At 41.7% G+C, this 19,069-nt stretch overlaps 1 protein-coding gene across 1 annotated transcript in view; it reads left to right on the top strand.

Annotated features, from left to right (window-relative positions):
- The window catches only part of ube2g1a (ubiquitin-conjugating enzyme E2G 1a (UBC7 homolog, yeast)), a 95,641-nt gene that overhangs the window by 35,505 nt on the left and 41,067 nt on the right, over positions 1-19,069 (top strand). The window contains exon 2 of the mRNA XM_068007946.1: positions 14,397-14,499. Within this exon, the coding sequence (XP_067864047.1) occupies positions 14,397-14,499 (103 nt within the window). The remainder of the gene's footprint in view (positions 1-14,396; positions 14,500-19,069) is intronic.

Genomic DNA, 19,069 nt, shown 5'->3' with positions numbered 1-19,069 from the left:
CATTACCTCACGCTTCTCCCGGTTGAACTCAATTTGCCACTTTTCCACCCACTCCACCAACCCATTGATATCTTCTTGGAATCTACAGCTATCCTCTTCACTTTCAACTATGCGGCCAATTTTTGTGTCAGCAAATATGCTAATCATGCCCCCTACATTCAAGTCCACATCATTAATATATACCACAAACAGCAAGAGACCCAACACAGCCCTGTAGCACGCCACCGGAAACTGATTTCCGTTGGCAAAGACATCCATCGACTTTTACCCTTTGTTTCCTGTAACTGAGCTAATTTTGGATCCAATTCGCCAGATTTCCTTGTATCCCATGGGCTTTTACCTTTCTGACCAGTCTGCCATGTGGGACCTTGTCAAATGCCTTACTAAAATCCATTTAGACAACATCCACTGCACTACCCTCATCAATCTTCCTTGTCACTTCCTCAGAGAATTCAATCAGATTTGTAAGGCATGATCTTCCCTGAACAAATCTATGCTGACTATCGCTGATTAAACCATGCCTTTCCAAGTGACAGTTTATCCTATCTCAGTATTGATTCTAATAATTGTAAACAATTTTACAACACCAAGTTATAGTCCAACGATTTTATTTGAAATTTACAAGCTTTCGGAGGCTTCCTCCTTCCTCAGGTTAAAAATATTGATTCTAATAGTTTGCCCACCACTGAGGTTAGACTGACCGGCCTATAATTGTTCAGCCTTTCCATCGTACTCTTTAAACAAAGGTACTACGTTTGCAGTCCTCTGGTACCTCCCCTGTATCTAGTGAGGATTGGAAAATGATCCTCAGGGCATCTGCTATTTCCTCCCTGGCTTCCTTCAATAGTCTAGGAAACAATCTATCTGGCCCTGGTGACTTATCAACTTTCGAGGATTCCAATCCCTCTAGTACTTCCCCTCATTATGTTTACCTTATCCAATATTTCACACCTCTCCTCTTTACTACGTCCAGATCATCCCTTTCCTTTCTGAATACGGAGACAAAATATTCATTTAAAATCCTACCCACATCCTCTGCTTCTAAACACAAGTTACCCTTATCCCACCTTTTCCTTAGCTATCCTCTTGTTCTTAATGTACTGATAAAACATTGTTGGGTTTTTTCATGCCCTCTTTGCTTTCCTTTTTTACATCATCCCTGTACTTTCTATACTCCTCTAGGCTTTCTGCAGTATTTAGTTTTCTGTGACCATCATAAGCTTTCTTTTTCTGCTTTATCTTGCCCTGATGCTTCTAGACAACCAGGGGGATCTAAATTTGGCAGTGCCACCCTTTTTCATTTGAGGGGACATGTCTGCATTGTTCAAGAAGGCACATTACCATCACTTTCTTGGGGCAGCTAGGGATGGGTAATGAATACTGGGTTTGCCAGTGACATCATTGCCCAGAGAATGAATAAAAATAATGTGATCAAATTTGTAATTATTCTGTTCTTTCCTCACCGCCCCCCCCCCCCCCCCCTGCCCAAAACAAAGGATTTTGAAGTGCACTAAGGGAATACTGTGGCTAGGTGGACTCAATGGACTGAAGGTCTTTTCCCGATTTGAAACACTGTTATCTCTGGGTGAGAGGACGGGCAGGTGAAGTGGCTTATGGTGATTCTCCTTTTTTGGTGCCTCAAAACCTCTGCTGTACTACTGCAGGAAAGCAACATGTGAAATTGATGAATAGATTTGTCTGCCATTTGTTGCAAATGTGTATTTCAAATGCATTGGCACTCCAGTACATTGATGCCCTGAGTGATTTTAGTCCTAATTTGTCTAAAAGGTTGCACACCTTTCAAGAGTGTGTGAAGTGCTCTTGCTGTATCACCATTACAATCAGTAAATAGGCAGTTTGAAGATTCAAAAAGTCTAAGTTGTGAATTAATTTTGTTCTGAATGTTACTGATTTGCCCCATAAACTCCAGAGACTTGTCTAGTTTGACTCATTAGCAGTCTGATTAAAGCCCAAACAAAATTCTGGAGTAGGTCCACACCTGGTACAGTCAAAACACATTTATTCATAGGCTTAATACTCTAGTACAGGAAAGACAAGTGTTGAGAGCAATTGAAAGCTGCTCCAGCCATTTGTCTTTGTAAAACAAGTCATCCTGTTTTTTTTCCTTCCTTCTCCCCCGCCCCCCCCCCCCCCAACCAAAAAAAAAATCTCTTCAGCATGGTACAACTCCATATCAAGATTTAGTGCTTATCTCATCCGTTCAGAGCATGAATAATCCTGGCTGTAGCTGGAATCTACTTTATTGGGCAGGTATCCATGCAGACCTATTATAATTAATTTTAGTTCAACTAATTATCTTGGATTTCTAAATCCAACACATTCTTGGTAATGCAACAAATGTATTTAACTCGTCCAGTAAACTAGCATGGCAATCAATGCTCGTTATATTGTTTGCAGTGTATTTATGTAAACTTTTGTTCCTGTTGGCTGGTGCTGTGGATTGTGTCTTTAACATAAGACCACTCCTTTCCCATATGTGATGTGGAGACATATGAATCATGATAAACTAGTTAAAATTTGAGATGGAGAAAGTTCAGCTTCTAAAAATAGAATGTCCTTAGTGTTGGCCTGTATCATACTAGTAGGTTTTAACAGGCTGGATTTTGCTGTAAAAATAACGGTGAGGCTAACAGCAGTTGCCATTATGTGCAAATCGGACAGTAATTTACAGCAACCGCAAATATGCAGTTAAACACGGAAATCCAGAAGTTGCTGTCCCAAATGCCCTGCTCCTTCCAAAGCTGCATGAAAACATTGTGCCATCTGACTCACCATTCAGTTTTATTGAACAGTATGAAGTTCCTGTACTTACACTGGAATGGACAAACCCTAATTTTTTTTTTCGGTGTGTTTAGTCGATATCTAAGAGTAAGTACCCTTTTAACAGCATGGTAGTTCTTAATTACTGCCAAACAACCCCTCTAGCACAAATTAACTTTTACAAGTGTGGAATCTCATTCCTTCAGCTTTTAATTGTTAGACATTTTTACAATTTTTTTCTTGTCTGTCTCTTAATCCAATCTTTCTTTCCTTCTATTTTGCTTACTGTACCTGATTTGACATTGAATTCACTATTCTAACTTACAGTTCCTGCTTCAGTCTCTGTACTACTCATTAACGATTCTTCAATCTGGTTAAGTAGATACACTGTTGCTTGCCCTGCTCACACAGGTCCCAGATGCCCTGTAGAGGGCACCATGCCATTTGGCTGTCCCGCTGACAGCAACTTGCCGTGCTAAACCCCGTAGAAAGTCTAGCGGCAAGTGCAAGTCTAACTAACAGTTGATGCTACTCACGGCAAAATCCAGCCCATAGACTAAACCCCTGGGTTTTGCACTGACTTGATGGTTTGTAATTGTAAACAATTTTACAACACCAAGTTATAGTCCAACAATTTTATTTTTAATCCCACAAGCTTTCGGGGGCTTTCCCCTTCCTCAGGCGGTGTGGAAATGACATTTTTGAATCCTTTGCATTTTAAGATCACATAACAATGCCTGGTGATTACTGCCCGTTGCCAAGGCAATCACAGTGAGCAGACAGAAAGGTGTCACCTAAAAAGGCCACCGAATATACGAGAGAGAGAGTGTGTTCGCTGGTGGGGTTACGTGTAGTGTGACATGAACCCAAGATCCCGGTTGAGGCCGTCCTCATGGGTGCGGAACTTGGCTATCAATTTCTGCTCGACGATTTTGCGTTGTCGTGTGTCTCTAAGGCCGCCTTGGAGTATGCTTACCCGAAGGTCAGTGGCTGAATGTCCATGACTGCTGAAGTGTTTCCCGACAGGGAGAGAACCCTCCTGTTTGGCGATTGTTGCGCGGTGTCCGTTCATCCGTTGTTGCAGTGTCTGCATGGTCTCGCCAATGTACCATGCTCTGGGGCATCCTTTCCTGCAATGTGTGAGGTAGACAACGTTGGCCGAGTCACAGGAGTACGAACCGTGCACTTGATGGTTTGTATTAGTGTTACAACCTTGCAGTGTCCTCCCAGCTGTTCTGCAGCTTTTACACCTGAACTATGGGAGTGTAAACCTTGCAAGTGACTGAGTGCCTGAACTATCATTTGAAATGGAGTGATTCCATTTTACCAGTTGGTAACGACCCTGACTCTGGTTTATCTCGGGGCTTATTTCAAGTGTAAAGTGCTTTTCTGCTTGCTACAAAAGCTAAGTTCCCTCCCCAGTGTTTTGCACAACTGAGGTGGTGAGTTTTGCTGCTAGCTGTATTTGAGGGTTTCCTGTTCAGGATTATTCACACCCTTTGGCAGAACATACAATACTGAGGAAGTAACTCATTTTGATCTGTTTGAAATCTTCCATTGCTGTAACTTTCAACATTTTGGAGTTGTATCCCTTTGTAACCTTGACTGCCATCTGTAGTTTACTGGGGAGGGAGTTTGTTTTGAAGGGGTGGGAAGCAAATGGCTGTTGCAGCTTTCAGTTGCCCCCCCCATTCTGGGTCACTTCCCATTGTGCTGCCTTGATTTCCTGTAATAGGAGTGTTTAGTCATTTCTGTTATGAAACAAGTGTTTTGACTTTAGGTGCAATCAGCTCTGGAGCTGCTCCAGAATTTATTTTTATCTAACTGGGTTTTAATCAAAATGTTACAGGTGAAAGCAGGTATGGATCCCTGTTTTATTGTTGAAGTGCCATTTCTTGCAAATATAAGCTTAAAGCTATTAAAATTTCTCATACAGCAGGTGTGGTATGTTTTCCCTTATTTTGCTCCATGACTCTTTCTGCCATGCAGTAACACCAAATGAGAATGGTGTGGAGACTGGGTTGTAGATTCTCCACTACCATATTCATCAGTCAGCAGAACACATAAATCAGCTGGACAGAGGACAGTGTTTCCTGATGAATCGGCTGGAGGGAGGGCTGTCTTTCCTGCTTGAGAAAAAATTTGTGGAGGGCTGGCCTGTGTCTGGCAAAAACTGAGTTTGAGATGGGCAGCTCAGGGCTCTAACGTCTGACCATCTGCTTGGTTTTGTGTAGCACTCCCTTGTTGAGCTATGATTTTTGTACTGTTAAATTACAAATTTATTAGTCTTGATGATGGATTCGCTTACTTGGTATTGAATACATGTACAAATGACCTACTGAGGCTTTCTTCAGTGGACTTGTGATAGTGTTGTGCCTAGTTATTGCTAGCTTGTTTTCTAATCTCTACCAATTCATTTTTGTATTGCACAGACCTCTGCATGGAAGGGAATGAATACTATACAAATACCTGCAGTTGGTGGTTATGTGTGTGTATATGTATTCTGTAACATAGAATCTTTAGCACAAGTGGAATGTTAAATGCCATTCACTTGGTGACTCTTTTTTTCCTGCTACCACAGGACTCCTCTGCATGGAGTACAGATGGTAGAGGCAAAATTCAAATGTCAGGTCTTGGTTGTAATCATGCCCAAGATAGACTAAACAGATGTTTTAGTTTCACTTGGAAAAAGTTTACATAAACCAGGGAGTTTTGCAATATTACTTGTCTTAGTCAGGAGTATTTTTGTACCCACCCTTGTGTGAGGAATGTAGTTTGTTCAGACCTTGTTGCCTGCACCAGTCTAGCTGCTCAGTACTGATGTTCAATATTTGAATCCACAGACACTTGGCAGTGAAACTCTGGAATTTAACTGGACTTGTGAATGCATTTCCATGCCAGTACATGCTTATTGTTATGTACTTCCATCTTTCTTAATTTTTCTCTCCCTCCCTCCTCCTCCTGTCTTCTGTGGGCCTATATCACTTAAGCAGCCTGGTTGAGTCCTGCTTCCTACACCACATTTTCTCAACATTGTGGCTTGAGATGGGAGACAGGGTGTGTCACCACCTGTTCTGCTTCACAAACCACTTCCACATGCTATCTAAGCTGAGTACACCAGTGACTTACATTTCTGCAATTTCAATTTCAGGATCTTGCCCTTTTTGAAAGCCTTGATGTGAACAGCCAAATGTTAGTATTTTATCTCCTTTCTCGCCCTACCAGGCAGTAGTACCTATAATTCATACTGTTTTTCCATAGGTTGTTACGATTCATGATCTTGAAAAGAGTGTTTGGCAGGTGCTTGACTGTAGAAGTGCTGCAGCTTAGCAGAAATGTCTCTATTTTGGGTCAACACAGTAACTTTCAGCAGGAGTTACTGGATATTGATCAGGGCCTCCAGCAAAGCCAGTTGTGAATCCACTGGCCCCTCAGCACATGCCAGTGTTTTTTTTGACTTGGCTAGATACTTAACATGCATGGAAGCCTTATCCCCATGCTTCAGACTCAATCAAACAAGAATCATAACATTGTTACAGCACAAGAGGAGGCCCACTGAGCCTGTGCTGGCTCTTTGTAAGAGCAATCCAGTTAGTCTCTTTCCCTGTAGCCCTGTAGTTTTTTCTCTTCAAATATTGATCCAATTCCTTTTTTTGAAGCCACAATTGAATCTGCATCCACCATCCTTTCAGGTAATGCAATCCAGATCATAACAACTCACTTTTTTAAAAAAAAGTTTTTCCTCATCACCTTTTTTGGTTCTTTTGCCAATCACTTTAAATCCGTGTCCTCTGGTTCCTCGACCCTTTCGCCAATGGGAACAGTTTCTCTATTTACTTTGTCTAAACTGTCATGATTTTGAACACTGCTATCAAATCTCCCCATCTCCATCTATGCTCTAAGGAGAACAACCCCAGCTTCTCCAGTCTCAGTGGAACTGAAGTCCCTCATCCCATGAACTATTCTAGTAAATCTTTTCTGCACCCTCTAAGACAGTCACATCCTTCCTAAAGTGCAGTGCCCAGAATTGGACACAATTCTCCAGTTGTGACTGAACCAGTGTTTTACAAAGGTTCAACATAACTTCCTTGCTTTTGTACTCTGCCACTATTTATAAAGCCCAGGATCCCATATGCTTTTTAAACTATCTCAACCTGTCCTGCCACCTTCAAAAATTTGTGCACATATATCCCCAGGTCTCTGTTCCTGCACCCCCTTTTAGAATTGTACCATTTAGTTTATATTGCCTCGCCTCATTCTTCCTGCCAAAATGTATCCCTTTGCACTTCTTGGTGTTAAATTTCATTATGTGTCCGCCCATTCCACCAGCCTGTTTATGTCCTCTTGAAGCCTATTACCATCCTCTTCAATGTTTACTACACTTCCAAGTTTTATGTCCTCTGCAAATTTTGAAATTGTGCCCTGTACATTCAAGTCATTAATATATAACAAGAAAAGCAGTGGTCCTGGTAGTGATCCATGGGGAACACCACTGTATACCTTCCTTCAGTCCAAAAAAAAACTTTTTGCCAATTCTGTATCCATGTTGTCACTGCCCTTTTTATTCTATGGGCATCAATTTTGTTGACTTAAGATCTCTAAGTAGAATTTGACTGATAATGGAATGTATTCCCCAAACCCCACTTGAGGCTTTAACTTTTGTGTATGTTGGCAAGAGTCTAGGCTTGAGGGATCCCAGCGTACTGCTGGAGTTTAATGAGCACCAACTTGGAGTACTAGTAAGCATCCTGTTGTGTTTAGTAATACATTGACATGAAGGGTTATCCAGAGCTGCACCCTCAGGTGGTTAGACAGTTCATGGATCAGAGTAAGCCTGGCTGACCAGTGTCCAGAATACTGTGGACCTACCTGACTCTGGTATTATATTACTGAGTGTACCATAGAGGCTTCACTTCCTATCCCAATCTGTTGTTGGCAAGTGTGTCATCTTGGAGCCAACATGACTTCCTCTCCCCGCAAACCCCCCCCCCCCCCCCCGCCCCCCCCCAAAGGGATTCTGCTTGCCTCCTACCATATCTGCAATGACATGGAACTCCTTGAAATAAGGTAAGTACAATTTGCCAGTAAGAGTGGAATACTATTTCCATCCTGATCACTACAGGGGCCCACAAATGGTAGCTCCACCAGCTAAAAGCAGAACTTCAGCAACTTCTTGCCTCTCTGGAACTTAATTGAGGTGGTCATGAACCTTAGCTATTTATGTCACCAGTCTCCAGTAGGATGGCGATCTGCTTTTAATATGATGGAAGGACCTAATCAAGATGCATTACAAAGTGCTAGGTACCTTGATGTTTTGGGCATTTGAGTCTGTACCAGGCTTACTCAACATTTGGATTTGCTTTAATAATTTGCTGGTGCTGCTTGCTTCTGGTAATGACTACCTGATTAAACTGGTTTGGTAAAGTGTGTGGTGTGACTAATATTAGTTGCCCTCTGCTCTGACTGGGTGCACATTGGAAATCCTACCTTTAAATCCAGGGACAATAAATTGTTTTGTTTTTCCACTGAGTGTGTTATCTCCAATTCCAGACAAGCTCTTGCTGCAGTTCATGGGAGGTGCAGGCTTAGGTTTTGGCATTGGCTTGTGTTGGGCATGAGGAAAGGTATTTGAAGGTTGATTATAGGGTAGGCTGGAGTCTATATTCCCTCCCTCAACCATTTTCCTGTTTTGTCACAAATTTACCTCTGTTTTGTCCTGGATCTTGTACATGGGCCAAAGGAGTTGTTTCAGTGGAGACAAACTGCATGCACCAGTAATTGAACCTGGGATGTTTGCTTCTAAACTGTACAATTTAGCAGCTACATGTGTGTTTACAACAAAAAAATGAGCAATTTGTGTGGCAATCAAAGACCATTCCTAAAATTTGTGAATTGAAGTAAATGGGATTAAGAATTTGCAGGAATAATCCAAAGGCTGTATAATAACCTTGGTTTAGACTGATCATACCTTGTTTATGCTGCAGCACATTATGATGGCTCAGCATTTTTCTCCCTCTGCTGGAGAAACTGCTGCATTTATGCTGCAGTGCTGAGAAGTTTGCTTTAGTGACTTTTTAAAAAAGTTGTCTGTCTGAGCAATAGTAATGTATAAGCAGCATTAAAATGTGTGGATACTCTTTTTTTTAAACAAAACTACTTTTTGAAACCTCTTCCCTTAAACTGATTCATACTTGGTTATAAATGACCATAAGTGCAAGTGGAATTATTTGACTTCAGGCAGTGTTTTCTCAACAACCATAAAATCAATGTTAGACTTCCTACCTTTTGAGACCCCAAGTCAAATTAGTGGACTTTATAGTGACCAAGTGGGAGTGCCAGCTTTTCTCCTGCTAGAAAGAGCTTGTATTAGAGTTTCTTTCATAACCTCAGGACATCCATGCTTCACAGCACACTTTTTGAAGTATAGTCACTAATGTAGGGACTCACAGCAGCCAATTTGCACACAGCAAGGACCAGCAATAGTCATGAGATAAATGACCAGATAATCTGTTTTTGATGGTTAAATGTTGGCCAGCCATTGCTCTTCAAACAGTCCCACAGGATTGTTTGGCCCCCTGAGCAGTTAGATAGGGCCTCTTGTTTGTTTAATGGGTTAGCTGGAATACAGGAAAACCAGATGTTTTTGTTTTAAACTGCTGACTTCTTTACATAGAATGTACAGCACAGAAACAGGCCATGTCGATGATTATGCTCCACACGAGTCTCCCCTCATCCTATCCACATAACTTTCTACTGAATGCCTAAGACAAAAAAAAACTTCTGCAGTCTAGTGTGCTCCCACTGGTCACAGGGGACAGAGTTTTGGTCTGTAGTCTGCAAATTTGAAACTTCAGTGGGGACACCAGAGCAAATGACCTGGCCAATGAAGCAATAAAATAATTCATGTTTGTTGCTGGTTTTAGAGCTTACAGGAAAGCTGTATCCACTCACTTAGCGCAGTAGCTGATAATTCAAAGCTAACTGGTGCTATCAAAGTTCCCATCAATGGGTTAAAATTCACACATGACTGGACTTGTAAAACCCACACAAGCAAATTCGTGCCAATATTGAAATATACTCATCACTAGACCTCTAACATAGGAATGCACAGGACTAGAGAAAGCCACCTATAGTGACCGCTTGCCTCAGCTAATAGGACTCTTACCCCAGTGCCCTGCCCCCCCCCCCCCCCCCCCCCCCCAAAAAAGTCAGAATGTTTTGGCTTCAGGTCCCACTGCAGGACTGAGTATGTAATCTATGCTAACATTCTGATGCAGTACTGCCCTCGAGGTGTGATGCTGAGGCATCAGTGAGGGCCCCCCCCCCAGCCCCGGTTTGCCTGTTTAGTGGCTTGTTAAAAGTCATGTGACATTTTTTGATGTGCAGAGTCCTCACTTGGTTAAGATACCACCTTCCTCTTCTCCCTCCCCCCCCCCCCCCACCATTTTTCTTTTTTTTTCCCCTCACCCAACACCCTTAAAAAAAAACTATTGCCACACCATTTTCTGCCTGAAATAACTAAATCTAAACTCTCTGCTTGCTTTCCTGCTTCTAAGCTTTAGTGTGCTCCTTAGAGTTTGTCAAATATATTGAGGTTCAATTTATCTGTACCCCTTAGAATCTTGACAATCTCAATAAGGAACCCCCCCCCACACAAGCTCTTTTCTCTAATGTAAATAATCCCAGTTGCTATACCAGCCTGTTATCTTGGAATTAGGCACCTGAGCTGTGTTGATTTGCAATATGCTTCAATGCCAGACTGACTCACTATCAGTGACCAGTACTCTAGGTGGGGCCAAACCTGTGCTTTATACAAGCTTGTCTCTTCTTGTGACTAATGTTCCAATACTCAGTGTACGGTCAGAGTTAGTGCAGTGTGTGGCAGCAGTAATGAAAATAAACTAACAGTATCAATCAACTATTCAAGTACCTCCACATCCCTCTCATGGCTTGGCCTTTAGGCAGGTTCCCCAGCCTCTAGAGGTGTCCTGTTAGTGGATCTCTGTCTGTCTGTCATCCACTGCTAATGGCTAAATGTGGCAGAGGCAGTGTTTCCCTTATTTTGTATGAAGTTTACATATGCCCTCCCAAATAACTTTCCCATCTGATCCCCATATCCCTTGATTTTCCCCTAGAGTCCAAAAATCTATCTTGGCCTTGAATATATTCAATAACTGAGCATCCACAGCCCTCTGGGGTGGAGAATTCCAAAAACACAACCCTGAGTGAAGAAATATCCTCATCAGTTCTGAGTGGCCAATCCATAGTTTTGATATAACACTTGCCACAGCCTACATGTGACCATTTCAGTAAGCTTGTAGTATTGCATCAACGGACAAAATACTTTCATGACTGCATCTTAACTTTTATATCTAACTCAGCATCAATAAAAAGGCACAGAATAAGTCAATTATTGTTCCCTGTCAATGTCTTGGGTTACTTTTTAAAAAATTTTGCTCTAATTGCCCCCATTTTGATTTTTGCAGTATTTGCTTAAGATGAAAGTACTTTTTCTTGTTTGATTTGATTATAGATTTCTACTTGCTTATCACAATGGATTTGTGGCTTTGGCTAAAGCTGATACAATGGAAAGAGAAGTTTTTCCCCTTGGTCATTTACAGTGATTCAGGCCTGAATGTCTGGAATCAGCATCACAATGCCACAAAAATCAGTTTCCCTTGGCAACATCACAAAAAAAATCCCAAGCAACTCTGACTTTTTTTAAAAATGGCTTAGACCATATGAAAAGCAAATTATTTTTTTCTCTTCAGCTGCTCATGCCTCAATTTGTGAATTTTGTGCCTGGCTCTAGTTCCATGGGAGCAGGATGGAAAAACAACCCACCTAAATATGAAACATTACCTGAAACTAGAATTCATTCTCCATCTTATTTAGCAAAACAAAAACTTAGTCCTATTGTGGCATAGTGATTCATCCCTCCAGTTGTACAGAGATCACATTGGGAGATTCTGCACATGCTCAGATTGTAGCATCCTTTGAACTACAGTGCAAAAAATGTTGCTCAGGCATAGAAAGAACTTGCATTTATATAGTGCTTTACAGTCAGTGAAGTACTTTTTTTGATGTACAATCACTGTAGGAAACACAGCAGCCAATCCACACAGCAAGGTCCCACAAACTGTGATAACGACATAATCTTTAGTGTTTGAGGGATAAATATTGGTCAGGACATCGGGGAGAATTACATAGAATTTACAGCAGAGTGACAAGCTATTCAGCCCAACAGGTCTATGCTGGTGTTTATGCTCCATATGAGCCTCCTCCTATCCCTCTTCATCTAACTATCAGCATATCCTATTCCTTTCTCCCTCATGTTTATCGAGTTTCCCCTCAAATGCATCTGCTATTTGCCTCAACCGCTCCATTTGGTAGCATGTTCCACATTCTAACCGCTATCTGGGTAAAGAAGTTTTTCCTGAATTTCCCTGCTCTTTGGCTTCTATCCAAGAGTGCAGATGGGACCTCTGGTTAACGGCACCTCAGTACTGCACTGTAAGTGTCAGCCTAGATTATAATGCTAAAGTTGCTGGAGTGGGACTTCAATGCACAGCCTTCTGACTCGGGCGAGAGTGCTACTACTGAGCCACGGCAGACACAATTTTAGGGACGTTTTAATCATATTCTGAAGTATGTTGATGGAGCCTGCAGTTGGCAGACTGGTCAGAGGAAGAGGAGAGAATTTTGGATGACTTGGTTTGCTGCTTTACCATAAATTTGCATGAATTAATTACAATTTGCATAATAGCCAAAAACACCAATTCCAGCTAGCTAGGTTCAAATTTATGTATGCTAATCAAGCAACAGAGGGATACAAAATGTGTGCAAGTGTGGGTTATTGTGGTGATTTGTAATTGACTAGTAAATCAACTCCTGTGGGTCACATCAGAGGATGTACTATATGAAGACTAGGACAATGTACTATACCCTCCCAACAACCAACCCCCCCCACCTTACCAAAGTGTTCTAACTGAAATTTGCATTAGATGTTTGTGATGATATCTGAAATATGAAGGACATGATGTGTTTTTGTAAAGTTTCATACTATATACAATGCAGTGTGGCAAAAATACTTTTTTAAAACTGATGTGGCATACTATATCTGGAGTGGGGGTGGTTTCTAGTAACAATTTTGAAATGTTTGTTTTAAACAACACTAAGTTTGACCTGATTTTGAATTAACTTGCCACTGTTTCAGTTTATACAGCCTGTAATCTGTCTGCAATGTAGGCTGAGATATTGAAACATTTTTGCTGCACTAAGTGTGCCATTGCCAGCAAAGTGCAATCAGAAGTTTAATCTGCAAGCCCAATTAAGACCACTTCCACTTGCAAAACTTGTGTACTGTATTCTTCTTGCTAAATGCTTTCCCAAAGGGCCCTCATTCAATATTCTTCAGCATAAGGCACCATCTTGTTCCAGATGCACAATAGATACTATCTTGAGAGCAGACCTATGGACTCTGCTGTAAAAGCCCCAATGGCATTGAAAGGAGGCAATGCTGGCACCAAAGCAAAAAAGAGCTATATCAAATTGAAAGAATTGTCAGAATTTGAAAGCTATGGGAACTCGTGACTTTTTCAAGAATAACATTAACCAGACCTCAAGGTTAACTTTTTTGGGCAAGTAGCCCAGTTTTTTTGGCTGAAATTTTCTGGCAAAAGTATGTGCTGCATGGAGACCCTCCAGTAAATCTGTTGATCAGTCACTAAAATTGATAAATACAAAATGTTCCCATAGTTATTAAAGGATGATCTCAATTTCCCACTCTAATCTATTGTTTACAATTGCTAAATTGATCTTTTGGGTAGGCTGAACAAACTACCCCAACATTACTTGGAAAAAGCATAAATTCATGCTTGCCTTTGCTACTAGCTGTCAGCTGTGGCTCAGTGGTAGTACACTCTCCTCCTGAGCCAGAAGATTGTAGTTTCAAGTCCCACTTGAGACCTGAGCACAAGATCTAAGCTGACATTTCAGTGCAGTACTGAGGGAGTGCTGCACTGTTGGAGGTGCCATCTTTCAGATAAGATGTTAGTCTGCCCTTTCAGGCGGAAGATCCTGTGGCACTATTTGGAGGGGTGGGGAAAAGAGAGAGAGTTTGCCCTAGTGTTCTGGCCAATAATTATCCCTCAACCAACATCGCTAAAACAGATTGTGGTCACTTTCTCATTGCTGTTTGTGGGACCTTGCTGTGCCTAAATTGGCTGTCGCACTGCCTACTTTATAACAGACTACACTTTAAAAAGTACTTCATTAGTTGTAAAGTGTTCTGGTGTCGTGAAAGGTGCTATATAAATGCAAATCTTTTTTACTAAAATGCAAATCTCCAAAACTAGTCTTTATCACAAAGTAGTTCTTCCCAACTTGTCACTGCAATGTTAAAATAACAGTACAGATGAGCACTGGCTTCAAAATAATATTGTACATATGTTCTCATGAACAGCCTTTGACTTTTTATTGGATTAATAGTGTTGTCTGCAAAGCTGTCCCAGTAACTGGTGGTGTGGCTCTTTGAACAATGCTTTGTCAGTATTTTGTATGAAATATGGGAACTTTGTTAAAAATGTAACCTTTGCCCATGCTTATCATTCTAGAGCTGAACAAGAATCCCGTTGATGGTTTTTCAGCGGGGTTGATCGATGACAATGACCTATACAGATGGGAAGTACTTATCATAGGCCCTCCTGACACTTTATAGTAAGTATCACACCTATGGCCTATTTTGAGGTGGGTGATTGTGCAATGGTTTGTTTCATCTCACAGGAGTCCTACGCAGTGAATAAAATTATCTGCAATATCTAGGTGCTGACAACCAGTGTTACCCTTCATGTCGGGTTGGTGGAAGAAAGCTATACTATTGCTTAAAACTGGATTACTTTCTGGGCTGCTTTGCTGTGGGTTCTTGAGTTTCTATGGAGGAATATTGAATGGGTGATTTGAAATGCTCACTGTTTTCTGGTTTTACTAAGATCTTCCGAATTAAGAATTGTCCTTTTTGATTGTAACAGAGCAGGCTATTCTAGATTTGGTAATGCATAATGAGACAGGATTAATTAATGACCTCATTGTAAAGGAGCCTCTAGGTAGCAGTGATCACAATATGATTGAATTTCGCATTCAGTTTGAAGGAGAGATGAGTAGGTATAAGACTAGTGTTGCTGCAGGAGTTCTTCAAGGCAGTGTCCTAGGCCCAACCATCTTCAGCTGCTTAATCAATGACCTTCCCTCCATCATAAGGTCAGAAATGGGGATGTTCGCTGATGATTGCAGTGTTCAGTTCCGTTCGCAACCCCTCAGATAATGCAGTCCGAGCCTGCATGCAGCAAGACCTGGACAACATCCAGGCTTGGGCTCAAAAGTGGCAAGTAACATTCGTGCCAGGCAATGACCATCTCCAAAAGAGTCTAACCACCTCCCCTTGACATTCAACAGCATTACCATCGCCAAATCCCCCACAATCAACATCCTGGGGGTCACCATTGACCAGAAACTTAACTGGACCAGCCACATAAATACTGTGGCTACAAGAGCAGGTCAGAGGCTGGGTGTTCTGCAGTGAGTGACTCACCTCCTGACTCCCCAAAGCCTTTCCACCATCTACAAGGCACAAGTCAGGAGTGTGATGGAATACTCTCCACTTGCTTGGATGAGTGCAGCTCCAACAACACTCGCAGCTCGACACCATTCAGGACAAAGCAGTCCGCTTGATTGGCACCCCATCCACCACCCTAAACATTCACTCCCTTCACCGGCGCACAATGGCTGCAGTGCACTATCTAGAGGATGCACTGCAGCAACTCGCCAAGGCTCCTTCAACAGCACCTCCCAAACCCGCGACCTCTGCCACCTAGAAGGATGAGCAGCGGGTACATGGGAACAACGCCACCTGCACGTTCCCCTCCAAGTCACACACCATCCCTACTTGGAAATATTGCCGTTCCTTCATCGTCGCTGGGTCAAAATCCTGGAACTCCCTTCCTAACAGCACTGAGGGAGAACCTTCACCACATGGATTGCAGTGGTTCAAGAAGGCGGCTCACCACCACCTTCTCGAGGGCAATTAGGGATTGACAATAAATGCTGGCATTGCCAGCAATGCCCATGAACAAATTTTTAAAAAAACTTAAAAGGCAATTATGAGGGCTTGAAGACAGAGCTGGCTAAAGTGAACTGGGAAATTAGGTTTAGGGATAAGTCAGTAGAGATGCAGTGGCAGACATTTAATGAGATTTCATAACACTCAGCAAAGATACATTCTGGTGAGAGACTCTAGGGGAAGGATGTACCATCTGTAGCTAACTAAGGAAGTTGGATATTATCAAATTGAAAGAAAAAGCATACAATTCCAAGAAGATTGAACAGAATATAAAAAACAGCAAAGAATGACAAAGAATAATGAGGGAGAAATTAGAATATGGGAGAAAGTTAGTAAGAGTTTCCATGGGTATTTAAAAAGGAAAAGAGTAAGTAAAGTGAGCATTGGTCCTCCTAGAGTGAGTCTGGGGAATTATAATGGAGAATAAGGAAATGGTGGATGAATTGAACAGATATTTTGTCCGTCTTCACTGTAGAGGGTCCATCTTCACTGTAGAGGGTACAGATAACATGACACATAATTGTGAATAGAGAGGTGAAAGGGAGAGAGGAATTTAAAACACTTACAATCACCAAGGAAAGGGGTCTGAAAAAACAATATTAGAACTAAAAGCTGACAAGTCCCTAGGGTCTTAAAAGAAGTGGCTGCAGAAATAGATGCATTGGTATTAATTTTCCAAAATTCCCTAGATTCCAGAAGGGTCCCATCAGATTTGGAAAATAGCAAATGTAACTCCTCTATTCAAGAAAGGAGGGAGACAGCTGAAAACTACAGGCCAGTTAGCTTAACATCTGTCATAGGGAAAATGCTAGAATCTATTACTAAGGGGGTTATAGCAGGGCACTTAGAAAATCTCAATGCAATCAGGCAGATTCAACACAGATTTGTGAAAGGGAAATTGTGTTTGACTAATTAGAGTTCTTTGAGGAAGTAACCAGCAATGTGGATAAAGGATCCTGTGGATGTGGTGTACTTGGATTTCCACAAGGCATTTGACAAGATGCCACATCAAAGGCTACTACACAAAATAAGTGCTCATGATGTAGGGGGTAACATATTAGCGTGGATAAAGGATTGGTTAGCTAACAGGAAACAGTAGGCATAAATGGGTCATTTTCAGGTTGGCAAGATGTAACGAGTGGAGTGCCACAGGGATCAGTGCTTGGGCCTCAACTATTTACAATCTATATCAATGACTTGGATGAAGGGACCGAATGTATGGTTGCTAAATTTGCTGATGACACAAAGGTAGGTAGGAAAGTAAGTTGTGAAGAGTATAGGAGCCTGCAAAGGGATATAGATAGGTTAAGGGGAGTGGGCAATAATTTGGCAGATGGAGTATAATGTGGGGAAATGTGAACTTGTCCACTTTGGCAGGAGGAATAGAAAAGCAGTATATTTAAATGGAGAGATTGCAGAACTCTGATAGAGGGATCTGGGTGTCCTCGTACATGAATCACAAAGTTAGTATGCAGGTACAGCAAGTGATTAGGCAGTCAAATGGAATGTGGTCATTTATTGCAAGGGGAATGGAATATAAAAGTAGAGATGTTTAGCTACAGTCATACAGGGCATTGGTGAGACCACATCCAGAATACTGTGTGCAGTTCTGGTGGCCTCATTGCTTTGGAGGTGGTTCAGAGAAGGTTCACTTGACTGATTCCTGGGATGAGGAGGTTATCTTATGAGGAAAGGTTGGACAAGTTGGGCCTGTATACACGAGTCTAGAAGAATGAGAGGTGATCTTATTGAAACATAAGATCCTGAGGGGGATTTGAAGGGGTAGATACTGAGGACATTTCCCCTTGTGGGAGAGACTAGAACTAGGGGCCACAGTTTTTAAAAATAAGGGGTCTCCCATTTAAGACTGATGAGAAATTTTGAGGGTTGAGTCTGTGGAACTCCCTTCCCTAGAGAGCGGTGGAGGCAGGGTCATTAACAAGGGAGTCAATCTAACTCAGCCTTAAAAATATTAATCAGGAATCTAAGGTTATAGTTGGTAGATGGGAAAGTTGGGTTGAGGTCACAATCAGATCAGCCTTGATCTTATCAATGGCAGAGCAGGCTTGAGGGGCTGAATGGCCTACTTCTGCTCTTAGTTCATGTGTATCAAAACCAGTGAAAGGACTGTGCACTAAGCTATTGCATCTTTTACCTCATCTGACTGAGGGGATGAAACTCTGCACTCTGTTAAAACCAAAGTCATTGAAATCCACTTCCTAATAATAAATGTGGGTCCACAATAGATTGTCAAGTGCCCCTCATGGCTTTAATGGAAATAGTGGTATGGGGGCTGCTTTGGGTGAAGAGAAGAAAAAGTTGGAGTTTTTTTCTAGCTTATCCTATTCCTAAATAACTTATACAAACAGACATAGTGATGACGCAGAAAACACAAATGCAAGTAAATGGCTGACCACTTCAGAAGATGGACAAATGGCTTTCATGTTTTAAGTTTTTTTTGATGCGGGTAATGCATTTGATGTGTGTATATATGGACTTTCAAAAGGTGTTTGATAAAGTGCCACATCATTTATGCCCATGGAATAAAGGGGGCAGTGGCAGCATAGATGCATAGATGCAAAATTGGTTAAGTTACAGGAAACAGTGGTGAACAGTTGGTTTTTAGACTGGAGAAAGGTGTCCCCAGGGGTTGGTACTAGAACCGTTGATTTTTTTATATATGACTTGACTTGGGTGTACAGGGCACAATTTCAAAATTTGCAGATGAGACAAAACTTGGAAGGATAGTGATAAATTTAATCTGCTATGTGTCCACTCATTCCACTTGAAGTCTTAACACCGAAAAGTGCAGTGTGATACATTTTGGCAGGAAGAAAGAGGAGAGGCAATATAAACTAAATGGTACAATTCTAAAGGGGGTGCAGGAACAGAGATCTGGGTATATATGCACAAATCTTTGACAATGGCAGGACAAGTTGGGAGCAGTTTTAAAAAAAGCATTTGGGATCCTGGGCTTTATAAATAGAGGCATAGAATGCAAAAGCAAGGGAGTTATGTTGAACCTCTTAAACACTGGTTCAGCCACAGCTGGAATATTGTCCAATTCTGGGCTCTGCACTTTAGGAAGGATGTGAAGGCCTTAAGAGGATGCAGAAAAGATTTACTAGAATGGTTCCAGGGATGAGGGATTTCAGTTAAGTGGATAGACTG

Source organism: Heptranchias perlo, chromosome 28 (assembly GCF_035084215.1).
Source record: "Heptranchias perlo isolate sHepPer1 chromosome 28, sHepPer1.hap1, whole genome shotgun sequence".
NCBI lineage: Eukaryota > Metazoa > Chordata > Chondrichthyes > Hexanchiformes > Hexanchidae > Heptranchias > Heptranchias perlo.
Note: the sequence above shows the minus strand (reverse complement) of the source record. Positions and strands in the feature narration are given on the sequence as shown.